General features: G+C 46.2%; 1 protein-coding gene across 3 annotated transcripts in view; it reads left to right on the top strand.

Annotated features, from left to right (window-relative positions):
• The window catches only part of ZNF664 (zinc finger protein 664), a 34,075-nt gene extending 9,515 nt beyond the window's left edge, over positions 1 to 24,560 (top strand). For 2 of the 3 annotated variants that reach the window (XM_068989846.1, XM_068989845.1), the window contains exons 3-6: positions 5,997 to 6,084; positions 6,766 to 6,804; positions 21,820 to 21,880; positions 21,988 to 24,560. In XM_068989846.1, coding sequence (XP_068845947.1) covers positions 22,497 to 23,360 — 864 coding nt within the window. In that variant the 5' untranslated portion in view covers positions 5,997 to 6,084; positions 6,766 to 6,804; positions 21,820 to 21,880; positions 21,988 to 22,496 and the 3' untranslated portion in view covers positions 23,361 to 24,560. The remainder of the gene's footprint in view (positions 1 to 5,996; positions 6,085 to 6,765; positions 6,805 to 21,819; positions 21,881 to 21,987) is intronic. The other variant, XM_068989847.1, reaches the window with a different exon arrangement.
• The last annotated feature ends 909 nt before the right edge of the window (positions 24,561 to 25,469 follow it).

Raw genomic sequence — 25,469 nt, 5'->3', positions numbered from 1 at the left:
GGCCTGGAGAATTCCATGGACCATATAGTCCATGGGGTTGCAAAGAGTTGGACATGACTGAGCGACTTTCATATATATATTTTGTGAGGTCCTGCCTCCTGATTCATAGATGCCATCTTCTTGCTGTGTCCTCACATGGCAGAGGGGCAAGGGAGCTCTCAGGGTCTCTTTTATAAGGACACACATCCCATCGTGAGGGCTTCACCCTCATGAGCTAATCACCTCCTACGGGCCCCACCTCCTAACACCATTGCAGTGGGGTTGAGGTTTCAATATCTGAAGTTTGAGGGGACACAAACATTCAGGCTCGCACAGAAGTATAGCTAGAGGTTGGAGAGTCAGTCACAGTGTCCTCCCCTCACCGCTGGCATGGCAGCTGTGGCTGGGTGACAGTGTGTGGACCAGAGTGAGGTGAGGCCCAGAGCAGAGCTGAGGGGTGGTCCAACTAGGAAGAAGTAGGGGAGGCAGGGCCTGTGGAAGAACTCATCAGAGAGGAGGAAGATGTCTTCACCAGAGAGCATTTGGTTAAAAGAAAAAAACGTGTTTGAAGTGGCCTAAGTGCAGGGGGCTCTCTGAGGAGGCTGCCATGGCACCCCACGCTGTGTCTTAGCTGAGGCCCACTAGCGTCTGGAGCGTCACAGGAGCCGGTGCAGCTCTCTCTGCCCGTGTCGCTTCCGAGTCACTGTCCCTCTCAGTTCACTTTGTAGACCCTGGCTTTCCACCTCCCAGTTCCGAACTCTCAGGGACGAGCATCTGATTGGGTCAGCTGCTGACCCAGTTCCTGTTGCAGGGCCCACAGGGGCAGATTCTCCAGGTGGTGAAGGCAGGTGGGGTTCTCGGGGGAGGGTGGTGCTCTGGCAGCTGAGGAGAGAGTTCCCAGAACTGGCAGGGACAGTAGGTTCTAATGGCTCAGAGATGTGATAAAGGGATAAAGAGTCAACCTAGATTTGGTAAATCAAAGTTATTTAGCCTAGGTGTAAAGAATTACCACAGCTAACCCACAGCTATGGTGGTAGATACTCATGCTATGGAAGCGGTTGGAAGAAGGGAAATTTTTAAAAAATGAAATGTAACTGTGGAGTCGTATCAGCAGAATTCAAAGTTTAATTTGAAAAAGCAGTAATTTCTGTTTCTAAAGCATTTCTACAGCTTTATTTTAACTCGAGAATATGCAGTGTCTCTTGTGTCACCTGATATAAGAAATTCAATAAAGCTATTCTAGAGTTCATTTATTTTTTATAACCTTCAATTTGATAAAATAGTCATATCTTATTTCCACAGCTTATTTTGCATTGCCTTCCACAGTAATGTGCCAAATCTTGGAAGGAAGCTCTTGTTCCAGCTAGAGCAATCCTCTGTCCCGAAGGTTATAACTTCTGCCTCTTTAGGTAGATGATAAAACAATTCATAAAAAAAAAATCTGAACTCTCTTTCCTCGGATAAACCCCATTATGTCCCTCTGGCTTTCAAAATTATTTTTAGATGTGCATTTCAAATGGGTAGGATTAAGCTTGATAGGATTTAAGAATGTTTCAGTGATTCAAAGTACTTGGCGTCAGCCAGCAAACACAAGTCAGGTTTTTAGTTAACTAGTATTCAGTAACTTATCACTGTATCTCTCTATCATGATAGAATTAGGATCTTGTGATAAGCCCCCAGACTCACAGTTAGGATCGGGGAACCTGCAGAAAGCCGGCTGTACCAGTCTTCATGGTGCTTAGTAACTAGTTAAAGGTAGTAATCAACTGTGAAATTCCCTGTAAGTTCTAATGCCTTAGCCTAAATATCCATGAAGATTTATGAGCAAGTGTTTGAGTGCCCTCTGGAGGCCTTATGAACAGTTAAAACACAGACTCCTACAAAAGGTTTTCTTTAACAGCTAGAATTAAGAACCGGTGGACTAGATAGATGGTTGAACTGTTCCGTGTGTGAGTAGGGAGCAGAGGAGAGCCAGGATGGAACCCACAGGAATGCTAGTACTTGGGGAGAGGCAGGAGTCTCCAAGCGGACTGAGGATACCAGTGGATGTAGTGAGAGTGGAGTCATAGAAGGGAGTGTCCAGCATGAGAAAGAAGGTGCCAAGAGGAACTTCAGCGGTGTAGTGGTGGGTCGAGGAATGAATGGGAAATGAAAGGATAGAAATCGGGAGAATAAGTCTCTAAGAAGCCTGGATGGGGAAATGGAGAAAATATATGGCAGCTAGAGACGGCTAAGTGTTGGTTTTCCTTAAGGTAGAAGAGAGTTTGCGTGGGTTTAAATGCCGAGAAAAGAAGCAGAGATCAGATGCAGTGGAAGGATGTGTGGGTGGGGGGCGGGGCAGGGGAAGTTGACTTCAAAGTTCCTGGCTTAGAAGAGTTATTGGGGAAGATGTTGCCTTTTACAGGGTCTTAGAAGATGGTGAATTAGTGATTTTCAGTTCACTGTGTGATGATAGGGAAGGATTCCTGTTACGAGAGAATGTGGAATTGTCATTGTGGAAATGGTTCTCATTCAAGCCAGGAGGTTGAGCTTAAAAAAAAAGATGGAGTGCGGACATACCTTTAGCAGACACTCGTTTAGAAAGAAGAAATAAAAGAGGAGGTCAAGGCCTGAGGAGAGGTGAGGAAGTGCAGAGGACTGCAGATCGAGGAGATGCGTGTAAATTAGAGTCAGTGAACCGTGAACAAGGCTCTTGGGCTCTAAAGGGGAGGGGAACTTTTGTTTTATTTGGCTGGACACCACGCAGGTTTCTGGATCTTAGTTCCCCAACTAGGGCTGGAACCTGGGTGCTTGGCAGTGAAAGCACAGAGTCCTAACCACTGGACCACCAGGGAGTTCCTAGGGAACAGTTTTGCGGAGGAGGCATTGTGGGGGTGGGATGTAGTGGGGTGCCGGCGGGGGGAGGGTGGGGTGGGGTGTGTGGGGCAGGGCCAGGAGGTGTAGAGTGAGCGGGGAGGGGAGGCTGGCAGAGACAATGGGGAGGGGAAGTTGCCACAGCTGGAGCAGATGGAGACCTGTCTTCGTTCACTCAGTAAGAGCCCGAATGAGCAGACTGCAGAAAGAGAATTATATTTGCCTTTGTGCTTTTCAGGTGTAAGATTCTGTGCTCCCTTCTGTTTTTTTCAAAGTGAAAGTGTTAGTTGCTCAGTCGTGTCCGATTCTTCGCGACCCCATGGGCTGTAGCCCTCCAGGCTCCTCTGTCCATGGGGTTTTCCAGGCAAGAATACTGGAGTGGGTTGCAGTTTTCTTCTCCAGGGGAGCTTCCCAAGTGGGATTGAACCTGGTTCTCCTGCATTGCAGGCAGATTTTTTTTTTTTTTTTTTTTACTGTCTGAGCCAGCAGGGAAGCCCAGTGAGAGGGAGAATTTGGCCAAATGGAAGAGAATGTTCAGATCTGTTCCTGACATTTGAGGGGACTCTTATACAAGAAGAGAGTACCTGTGATCAGTTTTTGATTTATTATTCTGACAGATGGCCTTTAAATGTACAGGATCATTTGCAACCTGAACAACATTATTTCCCTTCTTTTTGGTAAAACTCATAGGACAGCTACTAGAAGTTGTTTCCTTTTTGTAAAATATTTCATTAAGAAAAAATAATAGACTCCTAACTCAGGAGTGCTAAAATTACAGTCTGTTTAAATTTGAAAGGTGAGGGTTGATTTCTAACTTCACACTGCTCAGTTTTAATAGTAAGGCATAATATTTAACATGTAAGCTTCTATAAAGGGTAGGGTGGGCATGCTCCAGCTTACGCCCAAGCATGTTTGGTTCCGCAGGACTGGTTTGTAGGCCTCTGAAGGCCTCAGCACTTTTGTCTTTGGCAACCTTTAGCATGTCACATGTCAAACAGAAACATGTACCCATATCCCATGCAAACGTAGCTTATACAGAACTGAGAGTTAAGCTTCATTTGACTAGTTGTAGGCATTAAGCATTTATTAACTTTGATTTTACTACTTTCTTTTCATATTTTACATCCAATAACTATTTTTTCAGGTCTCAAAACATTTTCATGGGCCATTAAGATGCTCATAAGCTTTGGGGCCTGTACTGAAGGTTCATAGGGAATGAGATACCCCTCTTCTGCTGAGATGTTGAGGCATGTCTGGCTGGGGTGGACTTGCCAGAAATCTGTTTGTTGGAGGCACTGAGCTACCTTCTGGGAAAACTCCATTCTCAAGGGAGCTGAAGTAACTGCTTCAGTTAGTGCTCTTTTCTTGTTACAAAGAGCAGAGATCCATTCCATTTTAGGAAACAGGATATGAGATTAAGGATGCGCTTAGGCCAGAAAGCTAGGCAGCTTTCGCTAGGCTAAGGCAGCTCAGAGAAGCAGTCTTTCCCATCGACAGTGGGGTCTCAGGGCTGCTGTCTTTCCTCTGTGTCTTTTTCCTCTTGTGCCATCTGGCTTATCCTTTTCCCTTATCCTGTCAGTCTTTTTTCTACCTTACTTAGAGTTTCTACTCCCTCATGACTTTGGTTTGCTGTGATTGCACATGGCCACTCCAGCTCCTTTGTATATCCTAACCTTTCAGCTTCATCTCTCATGGCTCATCACCTGGTCCTTAGTATTGTTTAGATTCCTGAGGGAGAGATTGGGCATGTGACTTTGTTGCAGCTTTTACTGTTACTCCAGGCCACAGCAGAGGTCGCCGTTAAGCTCATGGGTCAGGTGTCTGCACCTGCTCTCAGAAGCTTGGTGACGTGAGATGGAGCAGTCATGTGGTCCATGGCAGCTGGACCTACCCTTAAAGCTGAGGCAGTTCCGTTAGTAGGATTTGCAGGCCAGCAGGCACCATGACTGGCATGTATAGTTCAGCAAGGAAGAAAAAACCTGGCCCCCTGTCAAAACCATTTGAAGTCTCTATCCTTTAAAGTATATCCTATTAACAGCCTTCATTCCGAGGCAACACTCTGTTCCTGTAGAGAAACTGAAATCCCTAAATATATTGAAAGCATTTTCATTTTTCCCTTTTCTCCCCATTTTATTCAGTCTCAGATATTGCAGGGTCACTCAGGGTGACCTGTAGGATTCCATTTCTTGTATTAGTGATTTCTGCTGAAATGGCTGTTAGCAGAGTTGGGACTTGAACCTCATGTCATTCACATGTTTCCTTCCTCTCAAAGTTCTGGGCAGCTATATAGACATATAGTAACTTAGCACCAGCCCCAGAGTCTCCAAATGAAGTGTCCCATCTGAATGTCACATGGCAGCGGTGATACCTGACTTCCTCAGTATGCCATCAAATTTCCCAAGGAAAAGCGATTTCCTCAAACTTTAAAGTAGGTCTTGGAATCTATACCCAAAGTACTCTTAGCACTTCTAGAATATAGCAGAGGGGAAGGGAGCAGATGGAATAAATAAGATAATGATAATGATAGCTAACCATGGTTCAGCCCTTAACATTTTCTAGGCCCTATTTTAAATACTTGTCATATATTAACTTATTTAATCCTCAAACTGCCTTATAATGGTCCCTTACAAGGTCAGGTGCTTTTTCTTATCTTCATTAACCCCATTCTTAACCTCTGAGGTGAAGGCTGCACAGCCAGCATGTGGTAAAACCAAGATATGAACCGGCTCAACCCTCCTTCAGTCCCTACTTCTTCAGCACCTTCTCACCCGGAAAATAAGTGAGAAAAACAGTATTGATTCACATAATGATTAAGACTGTTTAGGATTCCAGCCAATCCCAGTCAGTTATTGGGTCTCTAATAACCTAGAACTCAGTGTGGATAAATTCCTAATGAGGCTATTTATGATACTAGGATTCTTGCGTCTTGAAGTGAAGTTGTGTAGACATTCCTGGCTTTTCCTTTATAGAGTTTCTTGGGTTTTCTCATCATCTGTTTGGCCCTGCATGCCTTGAATTCCACATTTTAGAATAAGTCTTGATTATAAGAGGGTCATCTGGGGCCCCATATTTAGAATACTCAGTTCTTTGAAAAGCCTGGTGATCCTCAGTCATCCCTGATACACGCCTTCTCCTTTTCTCTCCACATGTTTCTGACCCCGCAGGATCCCAAGGCTCTTGTTGCCCTTCAGCCACTGTGGGCCCTGACTCTTCCTCTGGAATGTCTTGGGGGTTTTTACTTCTGTCACTGTGGTAAGTGTTCCCCTTTTTTCACCATTTTTGTAGATGGAGAATCACCCTCAACTATTTCTAAACCAAAATGTCTTTGGAGTTCTTTCTAAGCATGTTCCCTTTAGGGCTCAATGAGGAAGCAAATTTCCCTGACTCATGGTTTTTCTTATACTCTTGCCTGGATCTGGCTTTGACTTCTGTAGACCTTAGGCACCCTTCCTTAACTCTGAAGTCAGCAGAAGCATCTTTGTCCCATCTGGGGCTCCTCTTTGTACCTCTGGAGTCTAATTTTCTCAATTTCATGTGAGCCATTAAAGTTATTAAAGCTTTCCTTTGGCTGTTCCACTTCCCTTTGCTGTCCTGAAGGACTCTGGATCAGAAACCTGGTTTCTGGACTGATGGTCTCCTGGTTGTCTTTCCCATTGTTCCTGTCTTCATTGAGATATCACAACTTGCTTTTGAGCTGAGTTTGTTACTCTGTGTGTTTCTGGTGTTTTCTTGTTTACAAAGCCTGAACATCAGCTTTCTCCTTAAATATGAGTTCCTGGAAGTCTTCTTACCTTGGGCAGGATGTTACATCAGTCTCTGTGCAGACATAATTCTGAGAGCATCATATTTCCAGCATAAGCATTTTTTCCTTCATTTTCTTTTGAACCTGTGGATTTGTGATCATTTTTAAATAATTTTTTTTTCCTTTTTCAGCTCAACTCAAGAAGACAACATGTATTTTACATAGGACAGGTATTTGTTCCTCTTCATTTGGTCATTGTTGAAATCCAAAATATTCCAGTTGAACCCATAATCTGGATTGCTGTGGTTCACATTCGTGAGAAAACTTTATGTCCTTGACATGTACAGCTGGGCAGCAGGAGGAAGGAGAAGCCTGTCTTGGTAGCTATTGGCCTGGGGCATGTGGCTTCTTGTCTTCCCCCTTCACTGCCAGAGACTGAATTCTCAGCTCCAGGCCACTCCCAGCCCTAACTTCACTTCCCAGCCACACAAGGAGCACTGACTGGGTGAGATAAAGGAGTTTCAGTGGCCTCTGTCCTAGTGGGTGTAGTTACTATACCTGGTGAGAAAGTTAAGCCCAGGGGGAGGTGTGGTGTCTTTCCCTTCTTGACTCTGCAGGGCCCGGGTGGGAAGGTGGGGGCTGCTCCTGACCAGCTCGCTCCCGTCCCTTTCTCTGGGAGCTGAATTGATTGCCAGCCCCGGCCCTGTTTGGAAGCCTGGGCAAGTCTGCCTGGGCACGGCAGCAAAGGAGTTTTCTCTCTACGCTGTCCCTGTCTGTCTCCTTTCTGGTGCTGACTTGGGTGCCCCCAGCCAACCTTCTTCATTGTGAGTGGCCAGACCAGAGATACAGGCCTCGGTTTATGTGAAGTCCTGTTCTTTCCATACTGACTTTGGTCTCAAGTTCAAGGTTTCCACTAACAGAAGAAAAAGAAGGTCTCCGTGTGATGCAGTCCCACTGTGAAATGCCGCATCAGAACGGGCTTCACAGGCCTAGCTAATGGTGAAGTGTTGGTGTGTGTTGTGTTTCCAGTTCAGTCCCGTGCTCGTTTCTGCTTAGAGTACCTGGGCTTGAGGAGTGTTACTGAGGCCACTGGCCACATTTGGTAGTCGTCTGCCAGCACACGTTTCTACAATGACACTGATCCCCCTCGGGTGTCAGTCTTCCCAAGTCGAAAGCCTGAATGTTGAAGCTCTGTGCTGTTTGTTGTAACTGTTTCTGGGCCCTTTTTGAGAAAGGGGTGGTGATGCCTCTCTAGCCGTGCTAATCCTGAATTCCAGCTGCCAGAGAGCATCCAGCCTGGGATTATGGCAGCAGCTAAGCTGTGAGCTGCCTTCAAGGTTCGTGCTTCTGAGGGAGCCTGCTCCACAGACCTATCTCCCCCAGTCACACTCACCTTGGTTTCCCGAATAAAACAAGTTACAAGCAGTGACCCAGGTGTAAAAGTAGCCAGAATCTGAGATAGTTAAAGTAGGCAAATTCATGGAAACAGAGCAGAATGGAAGGGGGAGTTGTTCAACGGGCACAGGGTTTCAGTTTTACAAGATGGAAAGGTTCTGGAGATGATTCACGCTGACACACACATACTTAACACTGCCGTGGACTCTACATTGAAAAATGGTAGCAATGGTATGTTTTATTATGTGTTTTTTTAAACAATTAAAAATTAGAATCCCAAATCTGTAAACTTTTTGACTTGCCAACTGTTGTGGCACTACCAATCCTAGTGTCACTCAAGACAGGCCTGTTAAAAATCCACTTTTCATTTCTCTCGAGGTCCCCTGGGTCCAGGCTGTGTTTCTCCTTCCTTTACTTAGCTGGGCCCTTTCGGGCACTGAGGGTCCTCATTGTGAACTGGGAAGGTTTTGTTTTCAGTCCCCCCTTCAGTACTGCTCCTTCTCGAGGGCTAAATGAGATTGAGGCCTCTAAGCTACACGATATCAGTGAGAATGAGCATTGGAATGACTAATGCCGGGTCTTACCATCCACTTTGTGGATGAGTGAGCTAACGCTGCGTGACCAGCCTGTGGTCACACAGCTGTTTAGTGACGGATCAGGAATTTGAACTTAGGACTGCATGCAAGCCCAGTGTTCCACCCACCAAATTATTATGATTCCTAATGTATAGAGATGTTTACACATTTACCAGATAGATAAGATGAACTTGAGCCTTGTATGTGGGTACTCAGGTGATACATCACCGAAGCAAGTCACACTCTGTCCTGTCCGGCGGTCATTTCTATGTATAGTGTTCAAGAGCAGGAGAGAGGTGGGGGAGCTCAAAGTGAGGGGAGATGTCACTGCAGTCAGGCGTGTTTTAAAACGATCCTTTGAATAGAGGGTCAAGAGGGAAAAGTGCTGGGAGGCGCAGGAGACAGATGCGAGGGTGAGAAAGCAGCGTTTGACTCTGAGCAAAGGAGGAACCCTAATTACAGGGAGAGGCACCGCCGGGCCTCGGGAAGCCTCTCTCTGTGAAATGACATTCTTGGCAAATGAATGCATGTGTCATGCATTAATTAAAATAAGGGAAATAAGGAAACTCATATTTATTTGGCTTCAGCGAGGCTGCGGGCACCCTGATAAGTACTTTCACACTTACTATCTTCTTTAATTATCACAGCCGAGTGTTGTAGACATTATTATCCATATTTTTACAGATCAGTCTGAGATCAGCCAGGGTCACATAGCGAATGGCAGCACCAGGCCCACACCCTGCTGTGTCTCTTTGCAGGTCATTTTTGTGGGAGGACTTGGCTGGAGGGGAACGGAGGAGTGCGTCCCTGTGTCATGCTTTTATCACCGAAATCACACAGGCAGGCAGTTGTTCTTTGCAGACTCAGAAGAAAACTTGGCATCACTCCCTCCATACTTGTTGCCCTTCTCCAGACCTCATTTCATAGTCTCTGAGATAATTTCTGGTTAAAGAAAAATCTGGCATGGTTTCTTTTGTCTTTTATCTTTTTTCCATTAGGAATCATTAGGCCAAGTCACACAAAGAGCAGTCATCCCAAGGACAGAGGGAAAGCGGCTCTCTTCCCTACAGCTCAGTAAAACCCAGAGCTCACGTCCTTGGCCACTGGACTTTGTTAAGGGCGAGGGCAGGGAACCTAGAACTTTCAGTGTGTAGGGCTTCAGGACATGTGGGCAGGAATAGCGGGACAGAGGAGCCCACACACCTGGGGCCCCAAGTAGGGACAGAGTGGCCTCCCTGGGAGATCCTGGCCAGTGTCAAGGTTCTCCTCTAGTGCTCAGGACTCATACTGGATCAGAGTCTTTTCTCACCAACTGGAGGGAGTGAAGCAAGAGGAAGGCATCCAAAGTGTCCTGAAATTCATTGTTGTTGTTAAAGTTGAGTTGGAGACTCCTGCTCAGTCAGAACCTCCTTTGACTGATCTGAAAAGTTGACCTCACTACCGTTGGGGAAATTGTCCCTCTGAATTACTCAGGCTACTGATGATCAGTGGTGTATTCAGGAAGAGCCGCTCCAGCGCCAGGTCGGGAGTGTGGGAATACCGGTGAGGGTGTGCTGCTGAGTAGATGTGCACCGACAGTAGCCAGCGGCCAGTGACTGACTGACTAGTTCAGGAGCCCTGCTCCGAGGTCATGGCGCTCCAGTGACAAGGTGCAGTGTGTAAGCACCTGCACGGGCCCCGGGGTAGATAGAAGCCCAGCCCACGTTCTGAGGCTATAGAGGGATTTGACCGCAGGACATTTAGGCTCAGGAGAGAGATGTGCGCTTGAATCACTGTAAGTGAAGCTCCGCTCTCAGCTGAAGTTAGCCTGGAAAGACGAGGAAGCCTACGTTCACCTGTGTGAGTGAGAGCACCAGCTCAGAAGAGCGGCCTGGCGGCTGGGGCTTGGCCGGGGGATTTGTCAGCAAGGGCAGGTGAAGACGTGTGGGGAGCAAACCAGGTGGAGGCCTTAGTGGCTTCTGTAGAGTGTTAGGGGAAGCCAGCCCCTAGGTGAGAGGTCTAGGACCTTACAAGGTGGGGCTTCCTGTGACCTGTTGCCATTGAGGCAGCCCAGGGCATGTGCAGAGGGACCAGAATGAGGAAAAGTGGCCTTGGTAGCTTAGGAGTGAGGTACTGGGAAAAGTGTTGGAAATTGGAAAGGCTTTCTGGGGACATGAGCCTGCCCTGGGCAGCCAGCGTGGGTGTCTTCCAGGCTGCTGTGTCTTCCATTCGAGGACTGATGGTGACATAGAAACAAAATAGAATGAATGTGGCATTCAGAGTCCTGATCAGTGAGTGACAGGTGACTGCTTATTTAAGTTATTCTGAGGTAGATAGCTGAGCAAAGATGAGTGGCTTGGGCCCATGGAGTTGAGTATCTAGGTCGACACTACCTTGTGTGATGTGTAGTTTAGACTGGAATTTTCTGAAGGTGTAGTGGGGTCAGTGAGGACATAGACACTGCCTCTGCTGTCTGCCCGGATCTTTGTGGCATGCAGAGAGGGGTGGCCTTGAACTTCTTAGCCCTGTTCTCGGCAATACGCAGACACTAGGCACCCGAACAGTCTTTACATTTATCTTTTGTTCCAGGACTTGTAGAAGAGGGTCCGGTAGAGGTACCTTGGTGCAGTACTGCGGCCAGAGTAATGTCTGAGCTCGTTGACTTCTGGGACTTCTTTATGGCTGGGGACAGGTTCCATGTTCTTTCTTCACTAACAGCGGCATCTGGCATGTCCAGGGAGAACCATGTAAGATAATAAAAAATCACAAGGCCCTTGGGCCAGAGATCAATCAAGGTCTTACAGGAACACATCAGGGGTTGCTGCCTAATGGGATAACTTCTGAATCCTTTAAAATGAATTATTTCTTGTAGTGTTTATTTTTCAGTCTTCTTATGGACAAAACTTGACTTTGGGGTTACTTTAGAGGAGTATCATTACATTTATAGTATCTTACACCCAGAATAATGATGGCTGATGATAGAAATGACTGACTACAATTAACTGTTCATCTTACAGTTTGTTCCCATACTTTCAGCTTTAAAAAAAGTGAGTTTGAGATAGAATCTCAATCCCTTTTTGGGCTTCGGATCTTTTTACACTTTAAAAAGTGTTATTAAGGACCTCAAAGGGCTTTCTGTCTATGTGGATTACAGGGATCGACACTTATAATAGAAATGAAGACTAAAATTTTACAAAAGTATTAATTTAAAAATAATGATAAACTCATTACACATTAACACATTATGTTTTTATGAAAATAATACATTTCTAAAACAAAAAACACTTAGTAGGAAGAGTGGTATAAATATTTATGTCTGCTTCTGTGCTCAGTCTCTTGCAATGTGTTGTTTTAGAACTGAAAAGGGGGTTTCAGTAGCCTTTTCAGGTACTTGTGAGTTCCTTTGTGACCTGATACCAAACTTGACAAGTGGTGGTTTCCTGCAGATTATTTACAGTGTGCAGTCTGAAATCCTATGTTAAAATTCCTGGTCTCTTCCTGCACTTTGAATAGATGTTTTACCCATGATGATGCATTACCTGACACATGGTTCGTTTGGACAACATCAGCTCACTTTTTGCAGAGGCAGAAAATGTTCATACATTTCATTATGTACAATATCAGAAAACTCATGGTTAGTGTTACTGTCGTTTTCATCAGAACAGTCTTCAAGTCTCAGGAGACTAGAGAGCCCATGGTGACAGACAGGAGTTTTCCCAGATTCTAGTTTTCATTAGAAAGCTCAGATTTGACAGTTGGCAATAAATGCCATCAGTTTCCTGTTATCTCAGATGTCTGCATCCCAGTCTGCAGAGCAAGTGTGTAGTCACTCAAGTAAAAATGACGTTCTGTCGAGAAGAGGCCGGTTGAGTTTGCAGCTCAGACAGTTAGACAAGCATTCTTCCTTGAGACAACACTGTGCTTGGGTACGTGACCTGATGTAGCTCCATTTTAACCAGGAATATGATAAATATACATTAAAATATATGTGTGTGTATTTCATATCAATATAAATAATGAACATATGTTTAACATAGATGTTATAAATATAATAAAAGGGTCTAGATTTAAAGAATTATTTTTTATTGCTTCTTCAAGGGTATTCTTAAGTGGAACTTTTTTTTTTTTTACTGTGAAACCCTGGAGGTGAAGAATATTTCAACTACTGGTGCCTTTGCCACAGGGTTTTATGTGAGGAGCCTAAGGAGTGGGCACGTTGGCCAGCCAGTGCATTTGCCTGTGCCAGCACAGTGAAAAAAAGCAAGCAACGTTTTAGTATTATCTTGAAAGTCATTTGATCTTGTTTTGTAAGGGTCTGGAATCCTCAAGAGTCTTGGTTTTTGAGAACTCCTGGTCTAGGACAGCAGCTGCAAAGCCTCCCAGGGTTGGATGGTTATTTGGGATCCCTTGCTCATGGGTTGGGTTTTTTGCAAGAGACTCAGCTTGTAGCTGGTGGACCACTTTCAGCCTGATGACATTGTATTTGTAGGAGTGAATGCTTTTAAGGGAGAGTAGGTGGGAGGGGCCCACTCACCCCTGATGTCTTCAAGTGGACAAGAGCACATGGTTCTATTCCCTACCCAACCCTGAAGGCATCTGACCTCTTGCCTGTTGCTGGAGCGTGGTTATATGGTGAACCAGGCTGTTTGTCAGGCTCTTGGCTTAGTGTGTTGGAGGAGGAGCCTTAAACCTGGAGTGAGTGAGGAAAGCAGAATGTGCAGGGCGTATTTTAGAGCACACTTTTACCATTTCTGTGGGTAGCAGAGACACAGAGAAAGGGGGCAGGAAAGTGATGGATACCATGACCAAGCCTTATTCTGAGCTACGAAACTGGATACAAGAGGAATTTTTAGGGAAAAGAGTTTCTTCGTCATTCTATAGCCAGTATTGATGAGTATTTTCCCCAACTCAAGAGAAAGATCTGGGGACTTGGCTTTCACCCCAGGAGGATAGAGCACTGAATTATTGGCTCCTCAGTGCTGCACTGACGGAGAGGTGATCCGGAATAGGGATGAGCACATGGTCCAGAGAGGGGACGGATGCAGGGAGGTAACCAGACACTGGCCGAGCACTGCAGGCTCCTGAAGCTGCCCTCCAGTGAACAGCAAGCCTTCCCGACCTGCACCAAGCTGAAGAAAAGATCAGAGGGGCGTGCACACGGAGCCTGGGCTTGTGCACAGTCTCATTTCATGTTCGTAACAGCCCCGAGAGATAGAGGTGTGAGTATCATTTCTCTTTTATGTTCAAGGTCTTTGAGTCTTAGGCTTAAATGACTTGCTTAAAGTCACGCTGTAAATAAATGGGAGAGCTGCGAAGTGTGTGTTTTGCAGAATGACAAAGGGCAGAAAGTGCCATTCTTGGGGGAGAGGCAGCTTTCAGTGGGCTGAGTGTGAAGGAGTGAGGGCCGCTGGGGCCACAGGGCCGGGGCTGCATGGAGACTCTTGCTCTCAGGACTAGGCTGTCGGATGGGTGGTAGGTTTCATAGGCTTTGGTGTCTACAGAAGAGTGTAATCTTTCTGAAATGTTTTCTTGGTGGTGAGGATGAGAGGCTGGAGCTTCTTCATAGTCTTGGCCCGCTAGAGGGTATGCAGTCTTAAGACTCGCTAGCAGATGATTCCCTGGCAGGGTTTGTGGTAATCTGGGGGGACATTAAAGTCACGGCTGCTGTGGAAAGGGACGTGGTGGGGACGGGTGAGTGAAGGTGTATACGCTCCACAGTAGGCCAGCTTTGCCTCAGTCCTGCAGCAAGGAGCCTCGCTCCCTCACTGACCAGGCTCTGGGGACAGATTCCTACGGCATCGGAGGCCATGTGGACATGGCAGAAGCTACATGTAAGTTAGAAAGCCTCCCCTCCTGTTTCCAGACAGAACATTATTGCCTGTTGCTCCCCACTCCCCTTCGATTTCAAATCCTAGAGTTTTATCCTAAGAAAGCACCCTTTCCCATCACACAGGAAACCATAATCTGGTAGAGCTAAGAGAGGGGCAGAGTTGCCCACCACCCCGCCCTTCTGCCTCCCACGTGCTGAAGTGCGCTCCTAGGGCTGGTCATCCTGGCTGTCTCTAGACACTTGCCCTTCCCCAGGGTGAGTTCCTCCGAAAGGGTTCCTCCTTTTGGTTTCAGTTTAAAAGTAGAGTTTACTGGACATCTTCCTTTTGATGTGAAGCCAGTTGGGATGCCCCTCAGGCGTGCAGCTGTGTCCCCACGGCCTTTCTCAGCCACAGCACCACTTGCACAGCACTGAGCCCGTTGCCTCCCCTGCTAGACTGTCTGCCACACAAAGGCAGAAGCCACGGCTGTGTTGTTCATCACAGGATCTTCCAGAGGGCAGCCCACTGCCCAACAAGTACTGGGGGCTGAGTGTTTGTGGAACGTGTGCATGCACTCTCGCACAGGCTGATCCTGCATCTGAGTTCAGTTTCCAGGACTGTTGGCATCAGGGACACCTTTCTTCTGGGCCTGCTTCTGGGTGGGCTGGATTCTCTTGAGTATCACTTAGATATCAAACACTCAACAGCATGGCATGAACCAATATGTGTTAGGGCAACTGGGAACACTGGGATCTTCCTGTAAAACACTTCCTAGTAATTAAGAGACTGGGAGTTGATTGGGATTCTTTCACCCTGACTAGTCTGAGGCTTCCTCATCTGAGCTACAGCCCTTTGATAGTCTCTGAGAACCTTCTCCAGGCCCTGGGACACAAGTGCCTGCTCTGCACGTGGGGAGGAGACGAGTCACGTGGCTGGTGCAGCCCACTGCCATTGGTAGTAGGAGCCTTGGTTGACGCTGGAGGCATCGGAATGTCTTCCTTCCAATTTTTTTTTTATTCATTTTTATCTTTTCCAGGAAGGATGCCCTTGTCCCTCTGAATGTCAGAACCAAAAGCCCATATGTTCTGACAGGTCTGGTTCTGGATAGAAAGTTAGTTTGATCTCTGTTGACGTAGCTTCCACTGGGCTATTAGAGTCGGCTCCTGTAGAGTGGGGTTATCTACACTCAATGCGTGGTAGGAGCCACAGCATGTAGACAGACACGGCGCACCACGGCAGCCGGCTTGCTGTGGGGTCTGAGGGCAAGGCTGCTGTCTGCCACCTCCTTGACGGGTGTGCATGGCTTTCTCTCCTGCTCAATCAGGGGCTTGGTCTTGATTTCACAGCCAGCCTGTGCGGAGTGTGTCTAGGTCCAAGTCAGTGTTCTGGAGCATCCACTCGTCTCCTTTCCCAGTCTGTGCCTCTCTGTGGGGGAGCTGGCTGTCCTCTGGACATGGCCACACTGGTGCCTCCCACTGGCCCAGTACCGGGCCCTGGGGGGTGCTGACTCAAGTGTCCCACTCACTCCCTCTTGTCCCCAGCCCCTGCCTTGTGGCGCCTGAGTCCTTCTGTAACCACTGGATTGTTTAAACAAGAAATCCATGAAAAATGAGTTCACTGATTTTTCCTATGTAGAATCGTATTTTGGGGACAGCTGTGTAAAAGACAGTAATATATGAAAGGCACACACAGAAGTATGTTTAAATAATCCTGTTTCAAAGTCCACATCCAGTCTTCCCTCCCCAGCACAGCCTCATGAGCTTCTTCCCAGGGCAGAGGGACTGTTATCTTTGAGTTTTTCAACAAATTCAGGCTGAAATTTGGAGAGAAAATCAGTGTCCCCACTCTGTACCTGCCTCTTGACCTTTGCCCCCTGCAGGTAGGACCAGAGTGGGCTCCTCTCCCACCCTGGAGCCCACTAACCATTGTCAGCAAAACTCCAAGAGAAATGATAGACCCTGTGCCTCCTCCCCCGGCCCAAGCCTGATGCCATAGGAAACAAGTGTGCTGCCTGCAAGGAAGGTCAAGGCCACTGCGGTAGACACTGGGCCTCACCCCACAGTCCAGCAGCAGTGCCGCCTCCTGGTCACAGCGCTGGTTGAACTGTGTCTAGACTTGGGAGCACGTGGCCCAATTAGCCCTCCAAGGGCAACAGCCCCGTCCTCCTGGCCCGTTAATCCTGTGTCTCCGTCTCCAGGTGACCCTTATCCTGTGCCAGGGCCCAGACCTTTTGTTCTTTCAGGACGTAGTTTCTTTGTATTTAGGGCTCATCTGTTTTTTAACTTCCTTGCATTTCAGCTGCAGTTGTTTGTTCACCTAGATCCCTTACTTTTAAGTGGCCTAGGGACAGGTGTTGATGAGGTGGTGTTGGTGTCACATAGTTGACATGAGGCAGATCTCCTGATGGACAGACCTCAGGGAGAGAAGAAACTCCTTTTAATGAAAGGTGGGGTTTGGGGCAGTTGGGCTACTTAAAACCCTTTTCCTCTCATTTCTGCACCTTTCTTATTTGAAAAGGTTTCCTCACATGCAGGTTGAAGGCACGGACTTGGTGATGGTGCCTCAAAGTCTCGTGGAGAGTTGGGACATGGCCTGTGGTGGTGCCTGGCAACGTCAGCTGCAAGCCCACTTCCTCCTCAGGTCTCCCAGGTGGTCCCCAGTCATATACACTGTCCCCGTGAAAGCCCTTATGGGACACTGGATAGGAAACATGCTTCGAGGGAGAGATTCATGGGAGCATCGTGCCCTTGCGGCGTGTAGAATTCTGTGATCCCTCCCTGCTCTCTTGGTCTGCTGTCTGTGAAGAGGCAGTGAGACAGGTGCTGTTTTAGGAAAGGCTGCGGTGGGGATCCTTGATGCCTGTTTGTCCTCTTGTTGGTCACATGGCAAGTCTGGAGATTGTTTGCCTGGCCTTTTACCTGCAGAATATGGCTTGCGCTCAGTGCATTGAGACTTACAGCTGGGCCCAGGCCTTTTACCTGGAAGGCACGGCAGTACCCGATTTCCCCACTTAGAGGTACTCTGGTGGAAGGTCACGCCCGACGACTGCAGGAGTTTCACGTCACCAGCAGAGCCAGTCTCTCTGAGGCCAGTCTGGATGGATGCCCTGACCCTGGCCACTGCCTCTCCAAGGGAGGGCCCCAGGGGAACCACGGCATCTCGGTTGAGGAGCTGGTGAGGGAAGGAGGAACCGAGTGCAGCACTGCTTCCTGCGTCCCTTGCTCATCCCCAGCAGCCTCCCTCCGCTCTCCAGAGATGTCTGGAGTGCACCCACACTCACGCTCTCAGGATGGACTGCTGAGGTCGCAGCCACTGGAGGGCTGCATCTGCTTGGTTCACGTGCACCTCTGTGCAGTGTTCCAGGTTTGGGGGTCAGTTTGTCATTGCGAGAGGAGCAGGCAAAGAATGTTTCCCAGTATTAGCCAGTTTTGTTATCATGAAAAATGACAGACATACACAAAGGAAGAGATCGACTGTCTTATTCATTATTTATCTGTCACCTAGATTCGACAGTTACAACAGTTCTCCCGCATTTGCTTTGTCTGTTATTTTTATCTAGCCCAAGCATTTTAAGATGTACCTCAGACATCATTTCATTGTTACAAGCCTCGGTATACATCTCTAAAAATACAGATATTGGTTTACACAACTGCAAAGGCATCATCATACCACATACAGTGAGCCCAGTTCCTTGTGTAATCTGATACCTAGTCCCTAATGAGCATCTCCCCAGTTGTCCCGTTTTAGCAGCTGGCTTATTTGAATCAAATTCCTAAGAAGGTAGGTCCTCAAGTTACATTTGATTGTTATATCTCAGGTGTCTTTAATCTAGAGCAGCTCCCACCTCAACTTTTTTTTCTTGGTTTTTTTTTTTTTTTGGCTGTGGCATGTAGCATGTGGGATCTTAGTTCTCTGATCAGGGGTCAAACCCAAGCCCCCTGCATTGGAAGTGCAGAGTCTTAACCACTAGACCATCAGGGCAGTCCACCCTCCCCTCCAACCTTTTCCACACCATTTACTTGTTGCAGAAATGGGCAGTTGTCCTGTGGACTGGCTCACATTTTGTTATTTTTCTGCTTGTATCCCTAGCCTGCTGTGGGATAGCAGCAGGTGATTGCTGCTATCCTGGTAGCAACTACCTGGATAGTTCCCTATCCATCCTGGTAGTTCCCTAGCCGTCCCTCCTAGTTCCCTCAAATAAAAAGGAGTCCAGGAGGCGTGTTTGGCAAGAATGTTTCAGGTGACGCTGTGTGGTTGCTGTGGCCATCAGGCCAGGAGGCAGGGGGTGTACTTGCTCCTCTTGGAGTATGTTGACATAAGGGGGTCCGGGGTTGATAGTGGGATCCTCAAAAGTATAAGAAGTTCTTGATCAGTCTTTCATCTGATGTTTTTGCCCATTTCTTGCCATGGTCTGAATCATTCATTTCGTTACAGTTGCACATTTACTAGCTGGCTTGTTGCATTCTCTTGAAAGAGTTTATAGAGGAAGACATTCTTTCCTTTTAATTGCCAAGTTTCAAAAAAGGTAAAAGTTGGTATTCTGTAACTTTCAGTTTAGTCTAGTGCCTTGAGTCTGTCTCTCTGTCTCTGTCTGTCCCTCTTTCTCTCTCCATGCCTCCCCACCCCTTGTCGTCACTGTGAATTCGGGGATTTTGTATATTTGGTGTGTTTCAATGGATCACATTCATCATTCCTTCTGACGCTCAGTTGTCCCAGTTTTGGCCAATGGGAGTCTATTCATAAGTTGGCATCTGTGTTCTTTGGCATGACTCCTCACATTCTGGCGTAACAAGGTGTCCCAAGGCTCACTGTGTAAAGTGCTGCTCTGGCCTTGAGACCAGCCACTCTGCAAAGATCCCTGTGCCATTTGCTGGAGAAGGTTCCATAAGAGAAGGGACCACTGCTGTTGGTTATCATTGTTTACAGGCCTTTTTGGTGGATACCCTGAAAAAAAAAAAAAAGAGGAAGGGAAACATGAATTCAAACAGATATTTCTAAATCAAATTTTACATTATAAGATTTTTTTCCTTAATTTTGATTTTATGTCAGTATCTCACTTCTTTCACTTTGAATCTTGGTTCCCAACAACATTACCATAATGAGTTATTTGCATTATCCTACTTTATGAACATACATTTGTTATAACTCAGTTAAACTATGAAAGAAGTTTAAGTTCTTTGCAGCTTTATTTATCAACAGAATTTCCCTCCAAGTATGGACATTCAGTCTCTTGTACTTAAAAGTTTTTTGTGGATAACAGGAAAGTTAAGGTTCATTTTCTTCATTTTGTTTTAAAATTTCAGGAACTGCTTTTCTTGTTTATTTAATTTCATTTTTTGAATATATAAACATATGTTTCCAAAGCCAAAACAACATAATGTTACATTCAGAGAAATTTTACATCATTCTTTTCTCCTTCTTCCTGTTTAAATTCATTTTGTATTAAACAAAAACAGACTTTCAGATATAGAAAACAAACTTAACTATTACCAAGCAGGATAAGTGGAGGAGATAAAATAGGCATTTGGGATTAACATATGCACGCTACTACATATAAAATAGAAAACAGCAAGGACCTACTCAACTCAAGCACAAGGAACTATACTCAATATCTTGCAAAAACCATAATATGAAAAGGAATATATATCTAAATGTATAACAGAATCACTTGTACACCTGAAACTAACAGAACATTGTAAATTATACTTCAATAAAAAGTTCATTTTGTATTATCTTTCTCCATGTTTACTTTTATACATCACATAAAGATATATGTAAATAATTCACATTCCCCGCCTTTTTTGCACAAAAGTTAGCAGGTTGGATATATTAATCTGTGCCTTGTTTTGTTTTTCCTAGATAGTATTACCTGGGCCTGGAGAAGGGAATGGCAACCCACTCCAGTATTCTTGCCTGTAGAATCCCATGGACAGAGGAGCCTGGCAGGCTACAGTCCATGGGGTCACAAGAGTTGGACACGACTTAGCAACTAAACCACCAGCACCAGCCCCTGGGCTTACTTGTGTCAGTACATCGTGCTCGTCCCCATTCCCTCGTTTTGATGGCTGAGCAGTAGTTCCCTGTAAGGAAGCCCCATAGTTGGTTTAAGCCCTCCCCAGTGGGTGGGCCTTGGGCTGCCTGCAGTTTTGCTGTGACAGGTACCGCATGAGTGAATAAACTGGCCATCTCCTATTTTGCCAGTATATCTTGGGATTGATAGATGCATATATAATTTTTCACACACTGATTATATTTTCTTTTGCGGAAACCTTGGTTGTTTAGATGAATTACATTATTCTGACACTTCCATCTGGAAACAGTACTGTTTATTTTGCATTTTTTTTTTTCTTTTTTGGGCCATGCCACTTGGCATGTAGGATCTTTGTTCCCCGACCAGGGATTGAACCTGCATCCCTTGCATTGGAAGCTTGGAATCGTAACTGCTGGACCACCGGGGAGGTCCCCTTATTTTGTGATTTTAATGTTAAAGAAACCTCCTCAAGCCCTTGTGTACCCTGTCTTTGTATTGAGCATAGTATTGAGAATGTTATTCTAAGATCTGTTTATTTCATTAACTAAGTAACTGAAGTATCACTTGCTGAGCATAATACAGGACATGAAAATGTAGCTAAGGCATCCTAAACCTCAAAAGATTTCAGATTGAGTACTTGGGGATTTTCTTCTGTGTCTATTTGGTGTATATTTTGTCCCATGTTGGTTATCAAAAGTCTGATAATAAGGCAGTGGAAAACATACCTTTACCTGCTGTACCAGAATGAAGCAGGACATATCTGCGGGAGAGAGGAGATGCCATTAAGTACCCTGTGGATGCATCCAGCAGGTATCCATTGAACACCTGCTTGGCCAGAATGTAAGTGAGCAACATACTAAGTTCCTCCCTCCTGGTGTTTACTTTCTAGCACAGGAGACAGAACAAAAAGCAAGGAACAATTAGATAATTACAAGTTCACTGTACTCTGAAGGAATCAAATAAGAGACTTAAATAGAGTCTTAGCCAGGAGCCTTCTTGAGGAAGAGGAGAGAGAGGCAGCTGACACACCCAGCTGTGTGTGAAGTTGGAGCAGGTGGGGGCAGGGCCGTGCAGGACCTTGGGTTTTAGGTTAAGAATTGGGATTCTAAGAACATCAGGAAACCATTGGGACAGTTAAGCGAGGGAATGACTCTTGATGCCGACATGTCATATATTTACTTTCTCTGGATTGGAGGGCTCCTCAGTATTGTGTTTCAGCTCCAGAAGCAGCAGCATTGTTCCTTCTGAGGTTCCAAGTGGAGGGAGTTTTCCTTATTGCTCCTTTGTGTAGACAGCTGCTTCTCATACTCGCATGTAGGTCTTCTGAGGATTTCTTCTCTTTTTCAATAATATTAGCCCTTGGTGTTGCTTAGATAATTACAGTCAGTGGTTGTAATTGGATTATGTGCGTGGACTGTGAATGGGAGCATGATATCTACATATTCTCTTCTTCAGACCTGCAAATCCAAGAGACACATCTCTGGAAGAGAGAGCTCCTTCCTCAAGATCACAGAAGGTCTGTGTCACCACTGTCTTGCTTATTGGAAATTAATTATAGAATCCATGGCAATTTTCTGGACGAGAAAGGCATTTTCAGTGTATGTGTTTACGTTTCTGTTACAGGAGACCGCCAGAGCAACACCTGTGCAGGGAGACCTCACAAGGAAGGGTTGACACGCCTGGACCCGCGGTGCTTGCTTCCTGGGAGGCTCCTGTCTGATGCGAAGGAAGCAGGATGTCATAGTGCCTCTGCAAGGGGAGGCTCCCGGGGACCGAGGCCAGCACGCAGGACCGCGCCCTCGGCCGCAGGGGACACTGGGCAGGCCTTTCCCTGCAAGTGAGACGAACGAGGTTATTCTGCAAGAGGAAGATTCCAGGGGCTTAAAAGCACAAAGGTTTGCACCCTGGCAGCCTCTTGGAATGTTGACAGCTCAGGATCTAAAAGAAAGTGCTGTGTTAATGAGTTCCAGAGTTGATGTGGATATACATGTCACTTTATAATCAGTAATAATACTGAGTGAGGAACACTATGCAGGAAGAAACCTTCCATAGAAAGACAGGCAGGGAAAAGCTTAGGCCGACCTCAGACCTCCCGCATAGAGCCAGCTTGAGATAAACGCCACCATGGCCAAATGAGAGACTCTGAGACAGCCGCCTGTAACTGTAGTCTTTGTAAGGAAATCTCTAAATCACGATACCAAATAGGAACCATGATCTACAAGTGCCCCATGTGCAGGGAGTTTTTCTCTGAGAGAGCAGATCTTTTTATGCATCAGAAAATTCACACTGCTGAGAAGCCCCATAAATGTGACAAGTGTGACAAGGGTTTCTTTCATATATCAGAACTTCATATTCATTGGCGAGACCACACAGGAGAGAAGGTCTATAAATGTGATGATTGCGGTAAGGATTTTAGTACTACGACCAAACTTAACAGACATAAGAAAATCCACACAGTGGAGAAGCCCTATAAGTGTTATGAGTGTGGCAAAGCCTTCAATTGGAGCTCACACCTGCAGATTCACATGAGAGTTCATACAGGTGAGAAACCCTATGTCTGTAGTGAGTGTGGAAGGGGCTTTAGCAATAGTTCAAACCTCTGCATGCATCAGAGAGTGCACACCGGAGAGAAGCCCTTTAAATGTGAAGAGTGTGGGAAGGCCTTCAGGCACACTTCCAGCCTCTGCATGCATCAGAGAGTCCACACAGGAGAGAAGCCCTATAAATGCTATGAGTGTGGGAAGGCCTTCAGCCAGAGCTCCAGCCTCTGCATCCATCAGAGAGTGCACACCGGGGAGAAGCCCTATAGGTGCTGTGGGTGTGGGAAGGCCTTCAGCCAGAGCTCCAGCCTCTGCATCCATCAGAGAGTGCACACAGGGGAAAAACCTTTTAAGTGTGATGAGTGTGGGAAGGCCTTCAGTCAGAGCACCAGCCTCTGCATCCACCAGAGAGTGCACACAAAGGAGAGAAACCATCTCAAAATATCAGTTATATAAAGTGTTTTGCTAAGAGTTAAAAAAAAATTTCTTAAAACCCATAAGTGCCACTAGGAAGGAAAAACCCTGTAAATACCTACATTGATCCAAGAAATTTTTACAGCAGGACCCAGCAAAACATTGTTTTCCAGGAGGCATGTGTGAGGGTGAGTTTTTGGATTCATGCCAAGTGTGTTGCACAACTTGTGAATCTGGAGCTCCTGTGAGTGTGTGCCCAGGGCAGGCTGTGAGGTCCCAGTTGTGGGTGTGCATTTCCTGGGATTCTGGTGGAATACATAGGAAACCATGGTGGTTGCACAGCCTCCCAAGTCACCTTCTGTCTACACTTAACCTAAAAGTTAGCCCAGATACTGCCCCATTTCAGGAACTCACGATCTTCCTTCTCTTGATCCCAGGTGAAAGCATCTGAAAACGGCCAGCTCCCACCAAGTAGTGTTCTGGCACTTCAGAGGTTACCACTTGGTTTAGCCTCTCCATATCTGTCCATGTATCCCATTGCTTCTGCACTCACTTTACCCGTGTATCCTCCAAATGCCCATAAATATCCACCCCTTCCTAGATGGCATCAAATTTCATTTTAGGTTTTAGGTGACTCATGATGGCCACTTTGCCTATCAGAGAAAATCATTGGCAAGCATACACGCCCTTGAACTTTAATTTTGTGAATTCTGCTAATCACTGTGTCACTATGTTAGACTTAATTTTCTAGTGGCTACATCACATATTTTTAACTTGAATATTTTTTTGTTTTTTTTGGGGGGGACAATAGCTGAATGTAAATAGGGAGGAGGAAGTGAGCGGAGTTAGGACTTTTCTCCATCCAGAACTGCCCTCTGGGGCTCCTTTAGTAACACGTGGAGCCACTTTCCTGTAGGAGAAGCGGATGGTAGGAGGCGTCCCTAATAATAGTTTCTGTTTCTGTAATTTTGGGCAATAATGTGTAGGATTACATATCCGTTCCTTTGTAGGCAGGAAAGTCTCTGTTAACCTCTCCTTTTCTTTCTTCATTCATTGGACAAATATTTATTGAACACCTCCTATGTGCCAGGCACTGTGCCCCTTGCGGGGGATACCACTGAGTAAGACAGACAAGGGCCCTACTCTCGTGGAGTTGACTTCTGGTGGAGGAGACAGATGATAAGCAAGTAGATAACGTAGTGTGAGATAGTGATTTAAGTGCTATGGAGAAAATAACCTAGGGTGGTGATTTAGAGCGGTGGGGGGGGTGGGGGGTGGGGGGCGGCGATAGATACCGGTCAGGGAGGCCTTTGTGCGGGCGAGGGCGGTGCGGGAAGGCTGTGGAGCGCAGGTGCCCAGCTTTCGCAGGTGGGGCGGCCCTGCGGTGCGCAGTGGGCGGAGCAGAAGGCGCTGCCCGGCGGTGAGTGTAGTGAGCAGCGGGGCGGGGGAGATGCTGAACCCTCAGTATCCTGAAGTTTATAGGCCCTTTTTTTTTTTTTTTTTGCTACATTGATATTAAAAACTCATGTGGAGGAACTCCAGGAATGTTTAGAAGACCAAAAGTCCCCAATGACAACAAAAAGCAACTAAGTTTGAACTTTGTTTCTCTCCTCATTCCTGTTTTCGTTGATTTCCCACATGTAGTCCTTTTTGCTCAGGAAGTCTTTGGGGGAAATTAAGGCTTTTTGAAAGCTCTGAACTGGGTGATCAGGTTAGCAGTGTCTGTCCACTGTCTTGAGAGGTTGGAAAATGAACTACCCGAAATAGTCACCGAAATACGAAACAGCTTGATTTTCTCTTCATATTTGAATTAATTTCTTCTGTTTGACTGGAAGGGGTTTTTGTATAACTAAAACCTCAGCGCATAAAGGAGATTTAAAAGGGGCACATAACTGAGTGGGTGAAGGTAGAAGATGGGATTTGGGGGGGGTACATGTGTTAACATCTGAATTTTCATCTGGATAGCTCTGTTAACAAGCCTTTGGGAAGTCACTTCACATAATCTTCCTCCTTTTTGCGAAGAGAGGGCTGGCTTAGTTATTTGATAAAGCCCCTTCCAGACCTGAATTCCTCGACTACAATTTACTGTAGTGTCTTAACCCTCTTTCATGTCACAGTAGTGTGGAGCATTAGAGAAAAGCCTAGACTTTT

The sequence above is a fragment of the Capricornis sumatraensis genome, chromosome 17 (assembly GCF_032405125.1).
Source record: "Capricornis sumatraensis isolate serow.1 chromosome 17, serow.2, whole genome shotgun sequence".
In the NCBI taxonomy this organism is placed as follows: Eukaryota; Metazoa; Chordata; class Mammalia; order Artiodactyla; family Bovidae; genus Capricornis; species Capricornis sumatraensis.
Note: the sequence above shows the minus strand (reverse complement) of the source record. Positions and strands in the feature narration are given on the sequence as shown.